This window comes from Fusarium phalaenopsidis (genome assembly GCF_050370095.1).
Source record: "Fusarium phalaenopsidis strain FUZ10S chromosome Unknown contig_32302, whole genome shotgun sequence".
Classification (NCBI taxonomy): Eukaryota; Fungi; Ascomycota; class Sordariomycetes; order Hypocreales; family Nectriaceae; genus Fusarium; species Fusarium phalaenopsidis.
In genome coordinates, this window is record NW_028145405.1 from 6,113,705 (window position 1) to 6,134,964 (window position 21,260).

Below are 21,260 nucleotides of genomic sequence, written 5' to 3' on the forward strand. Positions count from 1 at the left end.
TCTCGGCACCTATCCCAAAATAGACACCCTTGTCTACACATCCCTCACCTGTGTCCCCTTTGGGTAGGTCCCTAAAGGTCCCTTTTGTAAGTGGCTTACCGGCACCATCCACACAAGAGCCCTACTCTCGATCAACTTCCGTCCCTCCCCCATATCTCATATCTCTTCCCCAGTCCAAACAAACATGCCCCGAGATAAACGTCGCCGCCGCCGCCGCCCCCATATCTCCATCCCCTGCTCCCTCCATCCCTCCATCCCTCCATCCCTCCATCCCTCCATCCCTCCCCGATCTTGCCACCCCTTGATAGCCCTCCCACCCCCGCCCCCGGGTTACACGCGACTAGGTAGGCAGGTCATCTACCTAGCTAAGCCAGTACAGTAGCTACAGAAACCTAGCATGTGCCGAGGCTACACTGCCTGCCAATATCTGGCTTACCCACGAGATTAGCTGCCCCGGCCAAGACACCTTCTCCGAGATAAACAGCACCCTTTACAGTTAAAACCTCCTTCCCTTGGAGATATAGCCAAGCCAACATCTCTTGTCCTCCATCGGTCATCTCCGCTTAGGACTTCGCCCTCTCCCGACAAAGATCAGATAGTCCAGATACTATTATCTTTGGACTGTATTGCAACAAGTTCTAGACCGAGACATCGAAGCCCGCGTCGGCCATTTACACGTATCACGCTTCACACAACGCCCTGTACGCGCCAATACCCAGCACCTCATTGCAACACACTCGTCGTATTCACCGCAGCAATCTAACAATAACTCCAAACTCCGTCGCACTCATGCCCATGCCCGACTGTAACAAACTACCATCGCCGTGCGAATGTCCGTGTCTTCGTTTGCTCTACGTTTACTCTCCGCTCCTGAATCTTCTGTTGAACTCTTCCACCGCCACTCCAACCATCTTGTATAGGAACCCTCTTTCGCTGCCTTCGCCAATTGGGATAAACGGCCCATTAGCCCCTCCTCTCAGCGCAAGGCTCACTCCCGTCCGTTCCTTGGCGATCGTCTGAATGTCCTTGAGCGGCACGTCCCACTCGCTAGTCAATCGTCGGGATCGGATCAATAGGATCCGAGCATATGTCACCATCACCACCATGTCCTCCTTGGGCAGCTCCAGGTGTCCAATGTACTGCTCGTCAAAGTATCTTCCGTTGTCCACCTGCTTGAGCCAGTACTGCCCGAGGGCTTCCCGCGGGTTGTACGGCCGCACGATGCCGTCGTGTGGGATGAACCGCGGGAATCGCGTGCGATCCAACTCTTGCCCGTCAAACACTGTTGTTGTGTTGCGGATGCCTTCGCTGACGTTGCTGGCCATGTCCAGTACGCCAACAGCAGGCTTGGTTGCCAACCCGATCACGCCCTTACCGACACCCTTGAAGAAGCCCAGCGCACCCTCTTGCTCGGCACCCTCCAGGGGCTTGCGCGCAAGCCCACCCACGCCTGATGCGACGCTGGTGATGAAGCTGTTAGCACCCGCAGCAACACCGTACAAGGCGTGCTTTGGCCTGTTGCGCGCTCTCGTGATACGTCGCCGGTCTTGGAACTGCTTGTCCAGCGACGCCGCTGCAAGGCCCTTGCTGAGACTGCCTGTGAACTTGGAAAAACTGTCACTGAAGCCAAACACCGTCTTCTTTGCGAATGAAGCGGCGCCCTTTGCAATGCCCAACCCAAACTCCTCTGGTTTGTCCGACAGGATCAGGCCCTGGTACGGCTCGTAAAAGACGTCCGTCACACCTGATGAGATGCTGTTGAAGAGGCCCACTGGGTTACCCAGGAAGTCGGCAGATCCCAAGATCTTGTGAATCTGGTACATGACCTCTTGGCTGTAGTGACTGGAGCAATTCTGGATAAGCACTGCAGTTGTTACCCGCACATTGTCCAAGATGAGGGCATTGAAGCGGATTGGCGCATCATTGACGTTACCGATGGCCATGGTCATGACGTTGAGGAAGAACATGATGGGGTTGCGCGATGACCCCTTGTCCTCAGCATTCACTCGCTCTGTGCGCATGAAGCTGAGGTCGAGTTGCATCGGCTGGATGTTGAGCACCTCAAAGTAAATATCTTGGCCAGCCTGCACCTGTGTCGGCTCAGGAATGTCAAGATCCTCGTCACACAACTTGCCTTCGTCGTCTACCATCGTCCAGCTGGCACCAGGAACGTTGGTAAAGTCAAGAAGAGCAAACACGAAATCCTCGTCCAGATCAACCGTCATCTGCTGTAGCAAAATCGTTGCGTACTTGATGTATAGCACACCGTACGAGTCATCCTTGACACGACTGATCATGGCGTGCAGCGATGGATGAGCTTCCACCTCTTGCGCCTTCTTCGGGACCACACTGGGGTAGAGGATCATCGGGAAGAGACCACCGTAGAGCTGGTTGTCGATCTGAATCCACTTGATCGCCATCGAAACGGTTTGGATCAGTGGAGACTCGCTGTAGCGCAGTTGGACATCCCGGAGGGTCAAGTAGGCAAGCTCCTTCATCTGAGCGTTGACCAGAGACACGCCAATGCCCGCGAGCTTGAGCTGAGCACGGAAAGTAGCCCCTGTGTCCTGATCCTTGACTTCGAAGGCTTCTGGGCCGGTGTTGGTCCTAGACAACGTCTTCGGCTTGTACATGCTCTTGCTGGCGCGGAAGTTGCTCAAGATCATCGTCTGCTTCGGTCCATCCGCAGCAACATTGATGTCGATGATCTTCTGTTGCCCCGTAGAAGTCGTAAACTTCATGGGAATCTGGTTTCCAATCTCGGCCAGCTTGACATGTCGCTCCTTGCCGTTGATTGAAATGATAATTTCACGGAACTTGGCTGCAGGGAAGTCCCAAGCGTAAGGCATGATGCTCCTGGGTGGTAGGCGGTACCGGATCTGTCTCCAGCCACTGCGATCCTCAACACCCTCCTCATCCACGTTGGGGTTGGCTTGCCAGAACATGAACTCGGTGTCACTCTCGTTGCGCATCGAAAAAGGCCAGCTCTTGGTTTCCATGCTAAGGTTCAAGAAGACGGTAGAATCCTCCATAAGGATTTCCACTCTGACCAGGAATTGCCGCTGTCCAGCCTTCGCAATCTTGACATGAGTCGTACCAATGTCGGCAATATTGAAGGGCGACGTCCAGTGGTTGTTGACACCAGGGTAGCAGAGGCACAGCTGCTTCACCTTGGACTTTTGCATGAAATGAAGGGGCTGGAGGGCGCCTTGTCCAAGGGTGAGGTATCCAGAAGAGCTCGACTCCCTGACAAGGATCTCCTCGCCCAGCTTGTTGTGCAGGACGAATCGTGGCGCGAGGGTGACAACCTTGGTCAACTTGTACTTACCCTCGCCCGACTTGACCGTGATTCCCACGTGGATCTCCTTGTTCTTGTTTGGCGAGTTGAGGACAACTTCAGAAGTACTGCCAATGGCGTCGAAACTCTGGGGCTTACTCCACTCAGAATCCGCGACCTTGAGGAGTGCTCGGTTGCGGTGATCATCGCTTCCATAAGAGAACATGAAGGGCAAGGCCTTCGGGCGTTCCTGGTCTGATGTATCCATGAGAGGGAATTGTCCCGCCGCCGGCTTCGCTTGCTGGAGGAAGCCCTTGGCGCGTACTCGAACATCCACACCAGTCTTGTTCAGAACGACATAGGGACTGTAGACCGTGACCTTGAACGCACCACCGCTGTTGGGAATCTTGAAGTAGTGTAAAGACAGGTTCAAAGGCAGTCCTTGGTCATCCTTGACGACGAGCTTGCCTTCCTTACGGAAGTCCTCGTTGTTTCCAGGGTTGATGATCGAAAAGTCGCTCGCCTTGAAAACTGTGTCCTGCATGTCGATGCTGAGGAGCAGCAGGTGAGAGAGCTCAACAACATGAACAGGGCTGACACCACCCTTTCGCAGGAAGTTGGTCCAGTCCTTTCTGGTGTTCTTGTCGTAGATGCGGTACTTGAAATCGTACGGCAAGAGGTTCTCAAGTGTCACCGGCGCTGATAGCTTGATCTTCATGTACGGGTATTGCCTAGTCATATTAGAATCGGCGCGTCATCATCAAGGGAAACAACTTACTTGGTCAGCGGGTTAGCCTTGTCAAAGCGTGCATGGACCTGGAAGTAAAACGGATCTCCATTCTCTCCCTTGCACACAACCTGCTTCGTAGGTCGCTTGAGCAGATCCCTCCAGAACAGCTGGTCGTTGCTCCACTGGTAGCCAAAGCCACCGTCAGGTCTAATAAGAACTCTCTTCTCAAACACAGCACCCACAGGGGCCGGCCGAGAGTCACCGGGCGCAATCTTCTCAATCTTGAGCAGATGGCCTTCTTGCGCATCGTAGATACCCAGTTCTACTGGGATCTGTGTTGCGTTCTCCACGTGCAGGGGAGATCTGAAGGTGACGTATTTGATGTTGTCCTCGGTTCCAAGCTCCACCTCAACACACAGCCGATGCAGAACATTGTCTGTCTTGGGACGTAGGCTGTACAGATACTCACCCTCTCGATTGAGTCGGATGTTCTTAACAGGGTCGAACCCACTGCCCTCGAGCTGGATGTTGACATAATTCTGGTTCGACTCGGTGAGAAGATTCTCTCGCATCTTCTCCCAGTGCTCAAAGCTCCACGGCGCTTCCTTGCCGTCCTCCAGGCGAAGGTTGATGGGCTCATCGCTGGTTGGGCTCTTGGAGTGGACAACAACATCAAAACCAGTGTAGTTTCGGATGCGGTAGGGTGCTTCAACTCCGCGGGGCTTGTCCAGCACATCCTGCTCAGTCGTCAGGAAGTCAAACGACTTGGATGCCAATGCAATCGTGGCCGTGGTGATGGTCACGTCGAAGACCTTCTTGGAGGCAACGTCGACTGATAGGAGACCGGAGACAGTATCCTTGGCCACACCAAAGCCCACCTGCCATGGTTCCAAGAGCGGCTCCCAACTGGACTTGGAAAAGTTGTACACGTTGGAGTAAAGGTCCATGGCGGTTTCGGCCTTCAGGTTCGAAGACCAGTTCTCAGCAGCCGCACTGAATTTCTTGATGCCAAGATCGAGGATGGGAAGTTCGTGCAGATCACCGATCAAAACCACACGGATGCCGTCCACTGTAGCTGACAGCTCCTCATGTCTTCGCTGGGCAACCTGCTGAGCTTGTTGCTTCGCCTTGGAATCAACAGCATGACTAGGAGCATGGCTGGCTGCAGTCGCCTTTGTTCGACCAGCGATGGTAGACTGGCCACGACCACTGGCAGATCGTTGCTTCATGCCAGCGTTTCGCAACTCTCGGGCCTTCTGTTCAGCAGGGGTTTCCTTGGCCTGCTTTGGTTCGTTTCCGGATAACTCTCCTGCTTTGCTGACGATTTGAAGCACGAGAAGAATATCACGGAGCGATAGTCGCAGCACAAGAGGCTCAACATCCACATGGATGCTGGTGGACAGAGGCTTGGAGCTGTCCATGCTGAGCTGGATCGAGAAGTCATCGATGATACGAAGACGAGACGTCTCGAATCTGTCCATCCGACACAAGAACATTCCAATTTGTGACACCTGGAAGGTCAGAACATGCTGCTGAGAAAGAAGCATTTGTCGGATCGAAAGCACAATCGCCTCGGAGCTCGAAGTCAGAGGGTTCGCAATGAGGATGACCTGTGCATCGACAAGATTGACACGGAAAGCGATGCTCATCGACGGCTCTTCTTTCTTCTCCTCGACTTGGGCGACATCGGTGCTCTGCTGCCGTGAAAGCTGTGATCGAGGCCGTGAAGCAGAATCCCCCGAGAATGTGACTTGCAAAGAATCGGTGTCTGACTCTTCGGGAGTAGTCTCAGCCATGCTCTCATAATCCATTGGGCTGCTCTCCTCGACGGTCAAGCCCTCCACGGCAAATTTTTGGATAGCAAAGAGATAGTCGAGTGCAAAGATGACTCGAGGGCTGTCAATGGTAGCCATGGCAATCAGGCTCTTTTCCTTGCCACCTGACATGGTCACACTCGCCATGAGCTGCTGCACTTCCTTGTTCATCGACGACATGATGCGGCGGAATTTGTTTGTCTCTCGGGGTCGGCTGTCGTAGATGGTAAATGACCGGATAAGCAATTCAGCTTCAAGTGAACCATCTGAGAGCATCCTTGTCTTAATCTTGGTCTCATTGAGCGAGAACCGTGAAAGGCTTGACTTTGCAATGTCATGAACGGGTGCATCTTCTTCGGCCATGATCAGCTCGAGTCCGATCGTGTTGATGCGGAAGACGAGATCGAGTTTTGTCCAGGCTTGATCAATGGAGCTGAGTTCAGGGCCGAGATCGACCAGTGTTTGATCGTCGCCAGAATCCGTTTCCGTATTGAGTGTCCGGGCGCGCTGCAGTGTCCCTTCGTCAACTGCCTTGGCCGCCTCTTCCTCATTATCATTGCCCTCGCCAGCAAATGCTGCAGGTACCGACTTGGAGATTTCCATAAGGAACTTGACTTGGTATTGGGTAAGCCGGAGGTTGAAATCAGACATGGTTCCCTCGATTTCTGTCTCGGGTCTCTTGGCCCCAGATTTGTGCTCAGCATAGGTGATGTTGAACCCAAGATCAACATGGTCGATCATCTCAAGCTCCTCAGAAACATCACTAGCATAATGGAAGTCTGAGGTGAGCCTGATATTGCGGATACCGGCCGAGAGCTTCATCGCAATTTCGGAATCCTCGCTGTCATCCAGAGGTGCGAACTTGTTTTGGGCGTAGATCTCACCCAGGTATGCAGTGATCAGGTCTCTCTCAGGTCGACCTGGCTTCACCACACGGGGGAAGACAACAATGGGGGTGTTGACCACGACATCAAACTTGAAGCGGCTGGGACTTTGCTGCATTTGGTTGGCCTGGTTCATGGCAGCCTGGCGTGCGGCATTGTACAGGGCCTGCATCTTGCCAAACTTGACCAAGAAGTCAATGATCTTGCGGAATGGCTCCTCCACGAAGTTGACCTTGACGGAACCAGCGCGAAGGAACACGGAGCTATCGTATCCTGGGTATGTCTTGGAATTGTTGGCGTCAAAGGTCTCATAACGGAAGTCAGCCAGGTCATCCCCCTGGATGGTCACGAGCTGGCGAAGATGGGAGTCCTCGGAGACGCCGAGATTCACGTCATCAACAAGGGAGAGGTCGCCGAGACGGGCGGAAATGCGCATGGTGTTGGCCCGAAGGAAGATACCAGCGTCTGCCTTGTTGAACGATAACGTGGCGAGTCGAATGCCATCGTTGTTCAAGATCAGCCTGATACTCTTGAGGTCGACCTTAACCCTGATGGAACCAGAGTTTGGTGGAGGGGTAGTGTTGAAAGAGACATCGACGCTTGCTGTATCATCATCGTAGTTGTCCAGGAGGGACTGCGGGCCGCCTGGCTGGCCAGCTTGCTGACTATCGTTATTGGTGAAAGTAACGAGGATGAAATCCAGAAGCGTCAACAGGGTCTTCCGGGTGACGATTAGGTTGATTGTCGAGACCTTGGCGGTCACGTTGGTCTCGACGCCCTCATAGACGGGCATGAACTCGGGCGACAGTGGATTGACCTTGATAAACTTGACGTGAACCAGGCTTCGGCCTGCCTTGAGATCATCGCTATCGCCTGACGAGATGATGGATTTGAATTCGTCAGGAGGGTTGTCCACAAAGTCATCAACCGTGACTGAGCCAAGTGAGACCTCGGCTGCCATGTCGTAAGGTCTTGTGTAAAACTCCAAGCCAAACCGCTCAGCGACCAGTTCAACCAGGAGTGAATCGGGCTTTCGTTGGTCAGGGTCACTCCGATAAAGTGAACCCTTGAGGGTGTCAACCTTGAACTTGAACTCGAAGATCCTCTGCTGAATGCGAAGCTGCTCAACACCGCCTCCATCGTCCGCGTCCTCAAAGTTGTCGTCATCTTCGTCCATATCGTCAAGCACGACGGCAGTTTGAGCCATAAATGGGAACGGCGTGGATTGCCGCCTTTCATGACGAGACTTTCTTCGGGAACGATTGGACGCCGTGCTCTTTAGCCGAGGTCGAGACTGCTCCCTTTGTCCCTCTGACTGTGGTTCAGGTAGCGATGGTTCACCAAACTTGGGAATCGCCACATCAATGATTCTCATGAGGTTCTTATACTTGGAGTCCGAAACAGTGGCGTGAAGCATCGGCAAGTGACCTGAGACCTTGAACTTGGTCAGGTTGGGGGCCTTCGGGAGGATCGAGGTTTCGACAGTGAAATCGACATTGATCTGCTCGACAACGTGTAGCCGGGCCTCGTCGTCCTTGTCAACAAGCTGCGCTTTGGTCTCCTCGATGGATGGTCCAATAAGAACTTGAGTCGATGTCAGTTTGACAATGAATTTGTCGTACATGACCGATTCGAGCCGCTTGAGATCTTCGTCGCTGTACGACTGTTTTTGCTTGGACTGGATCTCCTTCATGGTGTCCTGGTCGACAAGCTGACTATTGACATGAATGTGACCAGCATCAACGATCAAGCAAGTTGAGTCCTCAGTAGTAATGCTGACGGGCACTATAATCAGGGGCGCTTGAAGATCCAGCTCGGCGTTGATCGTCTTGTGTTCTTCAAGAGCAAACTCAAGACCGGCTCGAGTCTGTTCCCGAATGCTCTCAACAGTGGCGCCAGCACTCTCCATGAGGGCAGTGATAGACTCCATGTGACGCTCAGGAGGTCTGAAAAAGTCGGCAATGCCAACAACAAAGTTGGGGTTCCAGATGACCTCGAGAGGCTTCATCTTTCCAACAACAGCAATGTCCCCCTCGCGTTCGAGCGGGTTCTGTTCGACCTCAAACTGGAAGAAGGGATCTTCCTCTGCATTCTCGAGCTCGGCCAGCGAGAGTCTTCGACGCTGCTTGACATCGGGAGCATCCTTGACCCTCACAATCTCGGGGTAGAGTGTGTCAGGAGTGGTGCCATCGTTGACACGCAAGCCACCAAGGCTGACGTTGGCAAGGAGAGAGTCCTTTCGCTGGAGAGCCTTGGCCTTGAACACATCAAAGTGTAGACTAAGCAAGTCCGATGCGTTGTCGTGGGGGTTTCTCTTGAGAGTGAAACTTCCAGTGCTAAGGGAAGTCTCAATGCACATCTTGATGGCCTCTCGCGGTACGTCCACCTCGTCCGCAAGAGCATTCTTCTCATCCCAGTCGATGGCCTCATAAAGCTCCTGTCGCTGTTCCTCAGTCATCTGTGTGTTCTCCTCATTCTGCTCGATCGTCTCTTGGGGTTTGGAGCCCCACACCCACGAGAGCCAGCCTTGTTGCTGTTGCTCCTGTTGTTGTGGTTGCCTCTTGAGAGCCTCGGCGTTTTCCTTTTTGAGCTGGTTGCGGGCCAGGGATCGCCAGAACCGCAGATCTTCATAGCCCAGTTTCCACTCAAGGGAGTTTATTGCGTCAGTGTCCTCGGGAGACATCTGTTGCCCTTGTTTCCTCTTCTTGAATAGCTCGATGTATTTTTTCCTGTCATCACGACGCTCCCGGAAGTAATCCCAAGACCACTTCCGGTTGCGCTCATGGATCTTGGATAGCACCGCATTACCGGCAAACTGTAGCCATGCATGGGGGTCTTCCTTGGGTCTGACCCCCTTTGGCTGTAACTTCTTGTACTCTTGGTGACGAATGAAGTAGTGGAAAAGGTCGACCATCATCAAGGCATCTCGATACTGGTCATCATCCAGGACAAGACCGATTTCCTCGAACAATAGGTTCGCCTTGAATTTGGGCACCTTGATGTCGCCTGATTTGTCGAGCTCAATCTTGGCTTGTCCATTGACAGGTTTCAGAATGAATTGGTGGCTGGTGTTCTTCTCGGCGCCCTTTCCAATCATCTCCCTGAATTTTTCAACGATCTCATCGTGTGGGAGCGTCTCTGAAGAGGGTGTTGCGGCCTCACGGCCAGTTCCGAGTAGTGTTGAATCGGTATTCCAGTACACAGCAAGTGCGCCCAAAGTAGCCAGCTTGTGGGTGACGGAACTCGAGTCCTGGATAAAGGTGGGCTTCCACTGGCCGTCTGTGCTGACGGCGCTGAACTCCTCGAGGGTAACGCCCAGGGCGAACGGGTGCCCTGGTGCTGAGATGGAGTCCTCATATCGAATGTGGATATTCTTGACCGTGACCTGGAGGTTGTCGACGATCTTTGTAACCAGGCTCTGCGTAAAGCTCTGGCTCTTCTTTTGTTCCTCCTGGCTCATGCCTTCCTGGTTTCTCTCCTTGAGCAACTCAGCGCTGTCCAGCTTCTCCATCTTGAGCCGCTGTTTTCTGCGCTCCTCCTCTTCTTCATCGTATTCAGCCTCCTCCTTAGGGCTGGCCAGAAGAAAAACGTCCTCGATAAAGACCTTGACGGGGGCGCCGCGCAGGTTGGACCAGGGGATGATGAGGGTGAGCTCGCCGAGGTGGCCTTCCATGACATTGATGGGAAGCTTGAGCTGGTCGAGGGCCTCACGGCGCAGCTCTAGGTTTCGTAGTTTGACATCTCCCGACCAGATACCGACTTTGAGCTGGGCAGGATCAAAGTTCTTGACGTACATGCCCAGAAAGCGGTTGAGCAGGCCGGCGACGAGGCCTTCCAACATTCTGGCGGCGGTTCGGCCGTAACCCGGGCCGGGGAAGTAAAGGTAGGATTCGTACGAGGTATTTTATCGGAGCGTCATCTGTCGCTGGGCATGCGTATCGTAGACACGGGGTGCCATCCGAGGTCTCGGTGGACTCTGGCAATTCGAAATCCGGCGGGGAAGATGAAGCGGGGGTAGGGTCGTAGACGGTTTCGAGTGACGGGAGGGTTCTAGGGGTAAACGGTATGAAGGTATCGCGGATTGCCCCTCTCGCGTCGTGTGAAGGATCAAGGATGGATGGATTTGGTTGCGTGTGCGTGTTGCCTCTGCGAGTGTGAGTGAGTGACGCAGCACACAGACTCTGGCCGGAGCAAAAGTGGGAAGCAGCACCTCAGCCTTGGGCTGGGGAGGGAATGGTGTGGCGTGTATGACGCTGTTACCATTTCAAGCGCCCAACCGCCAAGAAGGTACTTGGTACCACGCAGTGCCAGAGGGGGATCCAGGTACCGGTCTGGTCTGTGGTGGGCCTCGAATTCGGTGCTGCCGAGCCTGGCTGTTAGGGAGCTTTGGCCAGCGTTTCAGGCGCTAAACAGACCTGGGGGGGAAGGAAGCGGAAGCCAGCACTTTAATAGGCAATGGTGGGGCATCTGTTTCTCGCTGATGACGGACGATTCAAGAGTGATGAGCTCAGGAGGAATGAAGGCATTCACTACTTTGATAGAAATTGGTCTATCTCTATACTATTTCGTATCTATGGTCATTTCAACAGCTGCATTCCATCTCAACCTGCAGGTGGCCCATCTGCAGTCGAGTTCCTTGGTGTTCATCAAGCCCACTTAAAAGCTTTCCCCAGAACGAACTCTCATGACGTCACGATAAGCAGCTGCAATCATCACATCGCCATCATGGCTTTGTGTGACAGGAGCAGGAACACAGGCTTTGGCCGGTCCCGGGCGGGAGAGGCACGCGTGTGACAGAATTCAATTGTAGAAAAAGCAAGCACGGGGGGTCATGGCCATTACGTAGATGCCCATCTTGGCTATTTGGGGAAGCTTGCCTTTCTCCTTCAGACAGCTCTTAGAGCAACCATCTTCAACTTAGACATCTCCCTCTTTCAAACACCTCGCTCTCTTTGCGTCTAGTTGTCTCATAGCAGTTCTGTTCAGCTCTCAGGCTACCTGTTTAGTCGTTAGCTCGATTCCATCCTCATCCATTGCTCGCGTGCCCCAAGTCCACCATTCGCACTATCACCACCACCATCACAAGAGAGCTCATCAAAGTAGCTTCTCCGCGCATTCGCCATGTTCCGTTCCTACTCTCGCTCTCTATGGCATATTGCCTCTGGGGCGTCTCCTATTACAGTCAAGCTCGCGACTCAAACATCTCCTCGATTCGCAATTGCTCCTCTCCTCCGTCAACCAGCCCGCATTGCCTTCTCCAGCAAATCCGACAAAGATAACAAAGACCCTCCTCCTCCTTATCGAACTATCGATCGCGAGGCCGAACGTAAGCGCGGACAAGAATTGCTAGGGTCAGATCCAAGCAAAGTCTCGTCCCAGAGCTCAGTGCGCCATGTTATCGAGGAACCTCAAGCGCCTGCAACCGGCGAACATGACATGGCCGGCGAGCTGAAGCATGACATAGTAAGATGATCAAATCTTTCTCCTTTAATATTGCTTACTCGAATCACAGGACATTGTCAAAGACACATTTCGATTCAAAAGCGTTCCCCGCGAGTCGCACATCCTTGGTCTTGCAGGCACACTGCCCTATATGGGAACATCTCTCTCCACCGTCTTCCTTGCCTGGGATCTCAATAAACAGTGGCCTACCGGAAATGCTTTCTACGATACCATTTTTGTGGACCATGAGACAGCCAAATACTTGTTGAGCATCATCGAGCCCCTTCAGCTTGCATATGGTGCTGTTATCATCTCTTTCCTAGGAGCAATCCACTGGGTCAGTGTTTAAGTGCGCAGTCTAGTCTATGCCACACAAACTAACCATGGCGCTCACCAGGGTCTGGAATATGCCGAGAAACAGCCCCTTCGCGAACGCACTCGTTTCCGCTATGGTATGGGTCTGGCCGCCTCCATCATCGCGTGGCCGACTCTCCTCCTGCCCGTTGAATATGCCCTTACCACCCAGTTCATGGCCTTTGTTGCCCTCTACTTTGCTGACTCTAGAGCCGCCACCCGTGGCTGGGCACCTCAATGGTACGGCACCTACCGCTTCCTCCTGACTGCCATGGTCGGCCTCGCCATCTTCATTTCTTTGGTGGGCAGGGCCAAGATCCGCCAGGGAGACTCCCTCAGCGGTCACGGTCTGAGCGACAACTTTTCAAGATCTGGCATCGCTGATACCAAGACCAACTGGACCAAGTTGGAGGAGGAGGAGAAGGAGCGTGTGAAGAGAGAGAAGAAGAAGAAGGCCAAAGAGGATGAGAAGAAGAAGCAAGAGGAGATGCAAGAAAAGATGAAGAGCGAAAAGGGCCATGACCAGGCCAAGACAGAAGCCGAGGACAGTGAAAAGGGTGAGGAGCAAAGCGAGAAGAGTGGTGAGAAGGAGGACGCTCAGGACAAGAAGGAATCCAAGGACCAGGAGAAGGAGAGTGAGAAGAGCAAGGACAAGGACGAGGGCAACGATGAGAGCAAGGACGAGAAGCACAAGAAGAATGAGGAGAGCGAAGAGAAAGAGCCCAAGGACAAGGACGAGGGTGCCAAGGAACAGGACGACAACGACAAGCCCAAAGACACCAAGTCCAAGGGCGGGAAGAAGGAATAATTTGCATTTCAACACCACAACTTAATAACGGCGGAACAGCCATGTATAACAAGTAGCGATCAGCGGAGTTGCCTGATTTTTTAGTCCTTTTGGTTCTCGGATAATGCGATAATGACAAGAATATTTGATTCATCAAGACTTTAACGACAATCTTTCAACGGGCACTCAATCTTCAAGAGATGACTCCATTAGTAGACAGCTTCAACAACACCTCAATAGAAGCGTAGGTTCATCAATATGATGCATTAATCAACTAGGTATCTCTGACCCGCCGCGGGTATTGCTTCGCAGAATCCCAAAGCAGCCATGGGCCCTCGTGTATAAAAACTCTATCAGACCCTCTCGAAGCAAAGCAGATGGTGGTATTGAGTTCCAACGCCGTAGTAAAATGCAACCCAGAACCAGGACCTTGTCTGTCCCAGATCCATACCACCCCAGCTTTTTCCGCGATGAACCACCCAAAATATCATCATCATTACAAAGTCTTACAGCAAACGGATCCGTACTTTGAGCTTGTTAGTCTATCAGGGTCGAGCGAGCCCTTGCTTGGCCTGGGGAAATGTCAGTGTCTGGAGGCAATGTCTCGTCAGAGTGTGGATTCACCTTCATCTGTTCAATTCGGGCCTTCAATTGGCTCGTCACCTCGGCTGCTCTTCTCCAGCTCTCAACACCATTACCACCTGTTGGCTGGGGCAGTGAAGACATTGGTCGTTGGGCAATGCCAGATGAGTGGTCGTCATCGCGATAGGATGCAACGTTTCTGAAGCCTCTAGCTGGAGAGCCGCGGCCTGATGATGCCGAGCTGCCAGCATATCGCATCTCGGGACTCAGCTTGTTACGAGGAACCATGGGCTCGCCGTTCTCCTTCTCTTCGGACATGGTGCTGGTCATGCTCATTCTATGGCGGCTCGCAGACCCAGGTCCATTGTCTCGGTAGACATCGTCGTGCGTGGGCGAAGCAAGGCCAGGGCTGTGCATTCCTTCGGCCTCGGCGCGGCTCAAAGCCCTCTTGAGTCGTTCAAGTTCACGCCTCAGTCGATCGTTAACCTGCTCGGTAGCCTCCGCATCACTCCTCGCTCGCACGAGTTGTGTCTCCTTGGCCTTGATGCTTAGCACATCTCGTGTGTGGTCCTCGATGAGACCAGCGTTCTGGTTCTTGAGCTCTTGAATCTCGGACATGAACTTGCTTCTCTCTTGGCGCATATCGTCAACCTGGCGGAGAAGTCGCTCGTTGGCTGTTCGCAGCTCTTCAAGTTCGGCACGGTCCACGGCGGACATGCCAGTGAGAGGTGGGGGTGAGGCTGGCGAAACTGGGCGTGGCGCTGCAGCAGGCTTCGCAAGAGAGCGGCCAGCCAGTCCACGGGAAAGGCCAAGACGAGGTTGAGGTGCCGGCGCTGGCTCATCCTCGGCGGGCATGACAGGGGCTGCAGGAGCTCGACGAGGGGAGCCAGGTCCGCCCAGAGTCCTCTTCTGAGGGCCCTTGAGTCCAGCAAGACCAGGCTTTCCAAGTCTAGCTGGTCCGCCTGGTCGAGACGTAGGCTGAGGGGCGAGGGGAGGGTCCTCAGGAGGCATCACAGCAGCAGCAGGAGCCTTCTTGGCCATCGGCCTCTTACCACCACCCATGACCTTCTTGGGCGGAGCCGCCTTAGGTGCAGCAGCAGGCTTAGGCTTCGGCTTCTCCTTGGCCTTGACCTCAGCTGCCTCGAAGAACTCCTTGACCTTGTTCTTGCGGATGTCGTCCAGGCCTTCAAGCTGCGGTGTCATGGCACGTTCGCCAATAATCTTCATGACGGTACCAAGAATCTCAGCACCACCATCTCGAAGCGCAGGACTCGACTCGGATAACAGCTTCTTGCCGGACTCGCAAATGGTGGCTTGCTCTGGCTTGCTGGGCACGTCGCGCGTCGTTCGCAAGCATCGAATCAAGAACTTCATGGTGCCCTCCTTGACTTGAGGGTTCTTGTTGCTCAGGTAAGCGGTGATGTCCTCGAGACATTCAGTCAGGTCAGTAGAAGCAAAGACACTATCGAGAGCAGCACCCAGAGCGTCGGCAACTGAGGCCTTCTTCTCCTTCAGGCGGTCCATGATGGGCTGCATGACGGTGGTGCGGTACTTGGCGAAACCCTTGCGCAAACCCTTGGCCAAAGCTTCGATACAGAATGCAGCTTGAGTAACAACCGCAACATTGGCGTCCTTCATGCACTTGGCCAGCCCTCGGGTAATCTCGTTGAAATCTGTCTCCTTGATTCGAGGAACATTGAGGGCCTGGTGAAGGCCGTCGACGGCTTCCTTTCGATCCTTCCATTTCGAGGAAGCGAGCAGGTCGCTAAAGTTGGGCGGGATCTTCTTGGTAATATCTTGAGGCTCTGCCAGATCGAAGGCGTCCATCTCACCGACATCCTCGCCCTCCTCCTCGCCTTCCACGCCCTCTTCACCACCTTCAGGTGCAGCATCGATGGCTTCTTGTTGCGATCGGAGCAGACGTTCTTGCTTAGGGGGGCCCTCAGCCTTGATCTTCTCGAACTGCGCCTCTAGATCTGTTTGTTGGGTAGGCTTCAGGTCACCCCAGAACATGGGCTTCATAGCCTCCCGCAGCCATCTGTAGAGCTCTACTGTGAGGTTCGTGGCTTCAGCACGGACATTCTTGTCGGCAGCACCGAAAGCTTTGGGGAGAGCCTTGAGAACAGGCTTAGGATCAACGATCTTGCATCCGTAGTTGTGGAAGATTTGTGTGAGGGCGTGTAGGGTCGCAGCGACGTTCTTGGGGACCTTGTTTGACAAGCCTGGTAGCATGTCCTCGATGACAGGCCCAGCGACATCGAGTTCGATATAGAGGAGCAGAGCTTCGATAGCATTCTGCTTGGTAGCGGCTCGGGTTGACGAGAGACACTTCTCGACAATAGGAGTGATGGTTTGGTTTCGCGTCCTTAAACAGCAGTCTCGTCCACCAAACTTGAGGAATGCGCACAAGGCGATGATAGCTTCTTGTTGGGCGGCGACGTTGGAATCGAGGACGGCCTTATTCCACAAGCCAGGGTCGTTCAGAAACGGTCGAAAACACGGATCGGCTTCGTCGGGGGACTTCTCGAATAGCTTGGCGGCTTCTTCGTATGCTCCTTTTCTCACCTTCCAGACCTATTCATGCATCTCGTCAGTCGGGAACTTCGTGGGGGGGTTTGAAGCGCGTACCTTGTGGGGGAAGCGGTCCTGCAAAGGGATGGAGCTATAGTCATCTTCGTCGGCCATGATTATGTGGTTGTCGGAGAATTGGTACTGCGCAGAGCTCGAGAGGGGGTATCTTTCGGGAGGAGTGTGTCGTTTCTTCTTGGGTTTTAAGGCCTGGACTATCCAGGCGATTAGCTTCTGGAATAAACGGGAGCGCTTTGGGGCTTCCATATTGGTTTAGGAATTCAAGGAGCCGTAGCGGGCAGAAGCCAGAGGCTCCTTTTGTACGAAGAATAAACATACCAAAGAATCAAAGCGATGGGTAGAGTGGCGGGTATCAACTGGAGGAGAGGCGTTCGGTGGTGGTCGCGTGGATAAAGGAGGAAACAAAGCGACTGCCTTGTTCTTTCTGCAGGAGGCAGCGACGGTTAGTGAATGCGGGAAGGTGCCACAAGAAGAGCCCGAGAACTTGATAAAGTCCAAGTCCAGAAACAGAGGGTCCAAGAGCAACAGATCAGTCTGACACTACTGGGCACCAAGCAGGTACTGTAGCTATCGCCAGAATTGAATCCTTGTTGTCGAGACGGACGAGCGAGGCTCTTGTTTCGTTTGTTGGAGTGGAGGGGAAGGAAGTGGAAGTCAACAAGCGCCTGTCACCTGATGAACAGGGGTTGAGGGGCTTGGAGCGGGAGATTATGAGGAGTCAAGGGACCTACTGCGATGGATGGACAGCAAATACGTAGTAAGCTGTCGGAGAAAATCAAAAAGAGTTGTGACAGTCAATGGCAGGTTTCGTTTCGGGAAAGGAGGGGTTCTATCAAATATTAAATCGAGTAAAATGCGGTGCCACTGACCCGAAATCGCTGCCCTCCATTGGGGGGCTGTTGTGTTGTCCTCTGGTTGCGCACCATTTATTGACGCCCAATCTAGCCCATTGCCCCAGAAACAGACGCAGCCACACTCACCGTTGCAAGGGTCAGCGAACATCAACAATCTTCATGTCAAGTTGATCATGTTTGAGAGACGCTATCCGTATGTGAACAGGTGATCATGGCCAGCACAAGGAAATATCGGGCTTGAACATTTATTATCTTGCTAGTACATGATTTTATGTTCACAGACGTGAAAGCTTGAACGATTCAACCTCAGCCACAATTACTGGCTTTACCCATGTGTAACATTCCTCCACGCTGCATACACCAACAAAACTTTCGGAACGTTTCGAGGAACGACTTGGATGACGTCTACAATTTGTATGGAATCAAGGATTCCGCAAGTTTCATACTTGCATCTCGCCCTGCTTTCAATTGCGTGGCAAAGATATTCATCTGAGTGTTGACGTGGCTGATGAGGCCCCATAACCGAATTCCAGGGACCCTTGGCTGTCAGACAGCCCATGTTGGTGATTGCCACATTGCTGACAGATATCGACAAAGACTTTTATGCTAAGCACAAGCGAATAGAGAAACGGTATTTCAAAGCAAAAATATTATTATCAAGTATTGAAGTTCTCATATTGCCTTGAGAAAAACATGTAATGACTGATCATCAGCCAATATTGTGCTCTTCAAACTGGCGATGGAGGTGATACCTGGCAGGCAGCAGTCACGTGCGCATTGATAAGATAACATTTTCTGGCAAGCATCGTCATGTCTGAGCTTCGAGCTTGGCCGATGCTTCTGCCTTTCGCGTCGCGGGTCCTTCTTCAACACCACTAATTGTGCACTTTCGCACTAGACACACATATCACCAACATCGCGGGCGTTCTGTTTCAAAATTCCCACCATGGACGGGTCTACGCGATCGTCATTCGATCCCTCAAGACTCACCAAAGCCGCCGCCGCAGAATACTCCTCCTCCGCGTCTGAATCCGAAGATGAGTACCTCGCGCCTGGACTCGACGCCGACAACGACTTTGGAGACTTCAACCCTCGAAAACGGCGGCGCGTTGGAGGCAACAACAAGGAAAAGGCGGCACTGGGTATCTTTGGCTCCGACAGCGAGGACGATGGCCCCGCCAGGAAATGGAAGAAGACGACCCTGAGGAACAAAGGCATGAATTTCGTTTCAACGGGCGCGGGCAGCGACAAAGAAGAAGATGCCCAAGATGAAGATTCCGAAGACAACAGGCCAGTTTTAGGAGGCAATGCCATGGACGAAGATGACGACGAGGACGAGGACGAGGAAGAAGCGCGCGGCGTAGGACTTGGATTTGGCGCAGCGAGAGCTTTCGGGCGCAACGACGATACGCAGAACTCGAGTCGAAGTGGGAGCGCTGACGCACCATCATTCCCAACCTTTCGAACCCGTTTTGATGGAAAGAATCCTCTCGGCATGGGTTTTGTTCCATCTTCTGCGAACGAGCCGGTGCTCAAAAACCCACAGAACGATGGCTCTCCAACGCCACGTAACAAGCCTCAACCGAGCGCCTTTGGTGCCAAGGGAAAGGTCAATCCCAAGTCTTTTGGTGCTCGAATGATGGCAAAAATGGGTTATAAAGAGGGGCAAGGTCTGGGTAAAGAGGGCCAGGGACGAAATATTATCATCGAGGCGCACCTTCGTCCACAAGGCAGAGGTCTAGGTGCCGTCAAGGAAAAGTCAGAACAGGAACGACAGGAGGAGAAGCGGCAAGCGCAGCTACGGGGCGAAGTTGTGGTTGATTCCGACGAGGAGGAAAAGAATAAGAGACGGAAGAAGGCAAAGGCCAAGTCACTTGGGGCTGCGTTCGACAGCGCAGCTAGTACGCCGCGACGTCAGAAACCAAAGTACCTGACTGCAGAGGAGCTCAAGGCCGCTGCTCCTGGCCTTCATATCCCAGATGCATTCGCCCCGATCCTCGACATGACAGGGCCGGGTAGCAAGATGCTGACATCTACGAGCGGCATCATGACGCCAACTACGGGTACGGCGACACCAGAGTCTTCAGAGGTTATTGAGGCAAGAAAACTGGTCAAGAGAGCTCAAGCCGATCTCTTGGCCTTTTCCGACGAGTGGAAGAGCTTGCAGGAGAGAAAGACATGGATCGACTTGGAGCTGAAGGAGAAGGAACAAGAGATGGACGATTTGCGGTCAGACTTTGAAAGGTTGCAGGTGTTCTCGCAACTTGTCAACGGCGAGCTTGCAACGGCCGACTGGGACCAGGTCATCGGCTGTCTACAGAAGGCCCTCGAACTCAAAGCCGCAACCGCCGAGATTACCGATATCGCAGTTGCAGCCATCCATCCGTTCCTTCGGGAGGCAGACTGGGATCCTCTGAAGGAACCTACCCGGTTCGCTTCAGAGCTCAAAGGCCTACTACCCCTATTTATGCCGACAAAATCAGACAGCCAATCTCTGGGCAAGTGGCAGTCATCGGCGGTGAATGAAGACGATGTTTATCGCCGCCATCACAAGTCTACAACTCCATACGAGAGTATGATGTACAAGAACTGGCTTCCCAAAGCCCTCGCTGCAGTTCGTTCTTGGGATGTTCTTGACCCAACATCCATGCTCAGTATCTTGGAGGCTTGGGATGATCTTCTACCTCCCTTTATCCGCGCGCAGTTCATTGACAATATCGCTCGAAAGTTGGAGACGGCAGTGTCAGATTGGAACCCAAAGAAGAGGCGTCAAAGCCATCTCCCGCATATTTGGCTGTTCCCCTGGCTTCAGTACTTGCCATCATATCATCTGGACCCCAAGGGCACTGGCCTTGTGGCCGATATCCGAAGAAAGTTCAGACAACTCATCGATGCATGGGAGTTTGAACGAGGCCTCTTCCCAGGGCTCACTGACTGGGAGGGTGTTCTTGGAGACCAGTGGCGTCCGCTTGTCATGTCGCACGTCCTGCCGTCCATGGGCAAGTACCTACGTCGGAATTTCCGCGTGGACCCTGCCGATCAGGAACCTTACCTGCCGGTGCTAACGGGAATCCTCAAGTGGACGCCCATGCTGGGTAGACGGGTCATCGCCGAGGTGCTCATGCAACACTTGTTTCCCATGTGGCACAAGAAGTTGACGGAGTGGCTCACCCTCGACGAGGCTGACTTGAGCGAGGTCGCCGAGTGGTATGGATGGTGGAGGGGTGTTTTGCCCCAGGAGGTCGCCGAGATGAGATCCATAAAGTCCGAGTTTGACAAGGGACTACGGGTAATGGCCAAGGCGGTTGCGGGAGCATAATAGACGGTTCTCATCGTTAGCTTCAGGGCCGAGGAGGACATGGAAACATTGTCTCGGTGGTATCAAGGATGTTGGTAGAACTATGCCCAAGTCATAGAATAAGAAATGAGGGTTCTCCGAGAGAACCCGGTTGACCATCCACGCAACTGTTCGCCTCCTGTCTCAGTACCATCGCCTTGACTCTGCTCAGCTTCGGCATTTCCGTAGAACGACTTGTCCGAGCATTTGCCTCTTGATATCTGATACATTGGGGAAGCACACGAGGCCAGCCAGAGAAGTTGGTGCAAAATAGGGGTTCTTCGCCATCAGCTTCCACAAGCCCCTTTACCAACGCCCCTCAAGACATGGCGTAAACGAGAGTCGTCAGACTCAGCTCCAATTTCCATGGAAATTTCTGCTTTCTCATTGTCTTGTTCAACTTTCCCATGTACGTAACCCTCATAAGCGAATCTGATCGACGCCAGTGGCTTTTTGGTCCAACACGGGCGTTGTCGATATTCGGAAGAGTGGCGTCAACTACACCTGCGGGAACAGAAGCTCTGTACAATCTCAACTCTGACATCCATGTCTCATTTTTCTCTCTGTTGCTCAAGATCCAGCATTGAAATGCACATGTGGAAATTGTCGT

At 53.2% G+C, this 21,260-nt stretch overlaps 4 protein-coding genes across 4 annotated transcripts; 2 read left to right on the forward strand and 2 right to left on the reverse strand.

Moving 5' to 3' along the window:
* Nucleotides 1–857: 857 nt before the first annotated feature.
* LRP88_09252 (membrane morphogenesis protein VPS13) lies at nt 858–10,546 on the reverse strand (the record flags this gene model as incomplete). The annotated part of the gene is made up of 2 exons (XM_083245741.1): nt 858–4,008; nt 4,056–10,546. 2 exons carry the CDS (start codon nt 10,544–10,546, stop codon nt 858–860), a joined length of 9,642 nt encoding a protein of 3,213 aa, XP_083100235.1.
* A 1,280-nt stretch (nt 10,547–11,826) lies between these two features.
* On the forward strand, nt 11,827–13,309 carry LRP88_09253 (DUF3429 domain-containing protein; the record flags this gene model as incomplete). The annotated part of the gene is made up of 3 exons (XM_083245742.1): nt 11,827–12,168; nt 12,218–12,484; nt 12,545–13,309. The coding sequence occupies 3 exons, from the start codon at nt 11,827–11,829 to the stop codon at nt 13,307–13,309; spliced, it is 1,374 nt and encodes a 457-aa protein (XP_083100236.1).
* Nucleotides 13,310–13,833: 524 nt separating this feature from the next.
* LRP88_09254 (armadillo-type protein) lies at nt 13,834–16,555 on the reverse strand (the record flags this gene model as incomplete). Its single annotated transcript, XM_083245743.1, has 3 exons — nt 13,834–13,860; nt 13,913–16,444; nt 16,499–16,555. The coding sequence occupies 3 exons, from the start codon at nt 16,553–16,555 to the stop codon at nt 13,834–13,836; spliced, it is 2,616 nt and encodes an 871-aa protein (XP_083100237.1).
* A 1,704-nt stretch (nt 16,556–18,259) lies between these two features.
* LRP88_09255 (mRNA splicing protein SPP382) lies at nt 18,260–20,632 on the forward strand (the record flags this gene model as incomplete). The annotated part of the gene is made up of 1 exon (XM_083245744.1): nt 18,260–20,632. The coding sequence occupies one exon, from the start codon at nt 18,260–18,262 to the stop codon at nt 20,630–20,632; it is 2,373 nt and encodes a 790-aa protein (XP_083100238.1).
* Between the last annotated feature and the right edge of the window lie 628 nt (nt 20,633–21,260).